Below are 2361 nucleotides of genomic sequence, written 5' to 3'. Positions count from 1 at the left end.
ACTAGAACTCACCATCTCCTGGTGATTGGCCCAAAGTCACCCAGCTGGCTTTCATGCCTAAGGCAGGACTAGAACTCACTGTCTCCTGGTGATTGGCCCAAAGTCACCCAGCTGGCTTCCGTGCCAAAGGCAGGACTAGAACTCACTGTCTCCTGGTGATTGGCCCAAAGTCACCCAGCTGGCTTTCATGCCTAAGGCAGGACTAGAACTCACTGTCTCCTGGTGATTGGCCCAAAGTCACCCAGCTGGCTTCCGTGCCAAAGGCAGGACTAGAACTCACTGTCTCCTGGTGATTGGCCCAAAGTCACCCAGCTGGCTTTCCTGCCTAAGGCAGGACTAGAACTCACTGTCTCCTGGTGATTGGCCCAAAGTCACCCAGCTGGCTGTAACTTGCATGCCGACAAAGAAACCAAGATTTCTGCCCACAAAACTTATTTTTCACTTGCTTGATTTTTTAAAAAATAATTTTTAGCCTTCACACTTAAAGATTGAATTTTTCTGCAAAGCAAAGCGGCTGGAGAATTGAATGTTGATTCTAGACATTGGTAACTCTGAGAGAAGAATAAGCATCTGTATTTGACATCCTTTTTTTTTTTTTACAGTAGCTCCCAAATAAACTCAATCCCTTTTCTTTAAAATTGCTGAAACTACCTAATAAAAACATCTTTTCTAACCAAGTATGTATCTTTTTCCAATAACTCTTTACTTTATCACGTGTCCACCAAACGTGATGATACGTGCCTGATTGACTATGAGACTGAAAGAAAAAGAAGAAACAGAATATTATCAAACTTGGGACTTATTTTACAGAGGGTTAGAGGAAAGAATAAAGGACTAGGAATTAAATATGTGTTAGTGCAGTTAAACTCAGGCAGCACGTTGGTTGAAAAATTATTATTGTATGTATGGGAAAAATGAATAAAATCTTATTTTTTAAAAAAGGATCCAAATAGTAAGGGGATTCCGTTGTAAGTTCCTGCTGCTGCAGGATGATTATTATTCAATAAATTTATATGCCGCCCATCTCATCCAAAGTGACTCAGGGTGACTTACATTATAATAAAACATAGGCATATCAAAACAAATATCCAAACAATTAAAATGTCAAAAGAAGGCAGGCTAAATCTTGTGGGAGGTGGCTCAGATTCTGCCAGTTCTATGTATGATTCAGCAGAAAGGCTGAGAGTTTTCAAAGCCATGGTAATGTGGGAGGGAAAAAAAACACCCTAGGTTATGCCTTTTCCAAATGGAGGTGATCTGAAATAGGAATAAATAAATATTCATGCCTGTTCATTTTGTTTTCGGCTTTGGCAAACTAAAATTGCAGATCTGTGCGTTATACAAACTTGTCAAACTTGTTTCAAATAAGAGGCATAGCCCATCTTTGTCATTCTTAAAAAAACACACTCAGAACAAAAGAATGTTTTGTGCTTTTCCCCCCCTTTCTCTAAAATTAGATCCACGTACAATAAAGCAAGAGGCAAAGTATATTAAGGACAAAATTGTTTCACATTACCAAAAGCATTACTTTATGAAGAAATGCTCTCTCCCCCGCTTATATTATATATTATATTATATTAACCACTATAATAAAGAAGGAGACCCTGATGATTGCACATTTTAGTACAGCTTAAGATTAGAGGGGAAAAAACGTTCAAAGCACATTATTGGCTTTGCAGTGCAATCAAACTGTCACCAGAGCACAGACTTTAATGATTTGATAAATTTAGTACCAAAGAAACTCATCTTTTTATTAGGTATAATGCCAGAAAAGATTAACAAACAGAGCCTATATTTGATTTTGCACGTCACAACAGCGGCAAGAATAATATTTGCGCAATATTGAAAAAATGAAGGAATACCCTAACTATTTGGATCCTACGTGCCACAGAGAATTTAAAGTTGCAAATAAGTGTTTTGTGGCTCCCAGTGTAAAGGATTTCTTTTGTCTTCCTTAAGGACGCCTTAATCCTTCCCGTTTGTGTGTTTGTTTCAGGTACGAGTGTTTCAAGTACAAGAAAACAATCAACTACCCCCTCATCTTTCTACTACTAGCCTACAGCATTGGCGTTAGCATAGTAAGCAAGATTTCTCTTAACTCAAGCTGTTTTTATAAGGAGGTGGGGTGCTTGCAAACAGTGCACGGGTGTTCCTTCCTCGCCTGCATTTCAGGTAGTCCTCGACTTACGACCATAATTGAGCTCAAAATAACAACAACAACAACAATAATAATAATAATAAAGTGGAAGGGACCTTGGAGGTCATCTAGTCCAACCCCCTGCTCAGGCAGGAAACCCTATACCAGGGGTAGGCAAACCTGGCTCTTTTATGACTCGTGGACTTCAACTCCCAGAATTCCTG

The 2361-nt window shown here is 39.2% G+C and overlaps 1 protein-coding gene across 1 annotated transcript in view; it reads left to right on the top strand.

Moving 5' to 3' along the window:
• ACER3 (alkaline ceramidase 3) overlaps positions 1 to 2361 on the top strand; it is a gene marked incomplete in the record, with an annotated part of 50885 nt that overhangs the window by 36743 nt on the left and 11781 nt on the right. The window contains 1 exon segment of the mRNA XM_015827680.1: positions 1997 to 2078. Coding sequence (XP_015683166.1) covers positions 1997 to 2078 — 82 coding nt within the window.

This window comes from Protobothrops mucrosquamatus, unplaced genomic scaffold (genome assembly GCF_001527695.2).
Source record: "Protobothrops mucrosquamatus isolate PMUCROS unplaced genomic scaffold, P.Mucros_1.0 scaffold3864, whole genome shotgun sequence".
Lineage (NCBI taxonomy): Eukaryota > Metazoa > Chordata > Lepidosauria > Squamata > Viperidae > Protobothrops > Protobothrops mucrosquamatus.
Note: the sequence above shows the minus strand (reverse complement) of the source record. Positions and strands in the feature narration are given on the sequence as shown.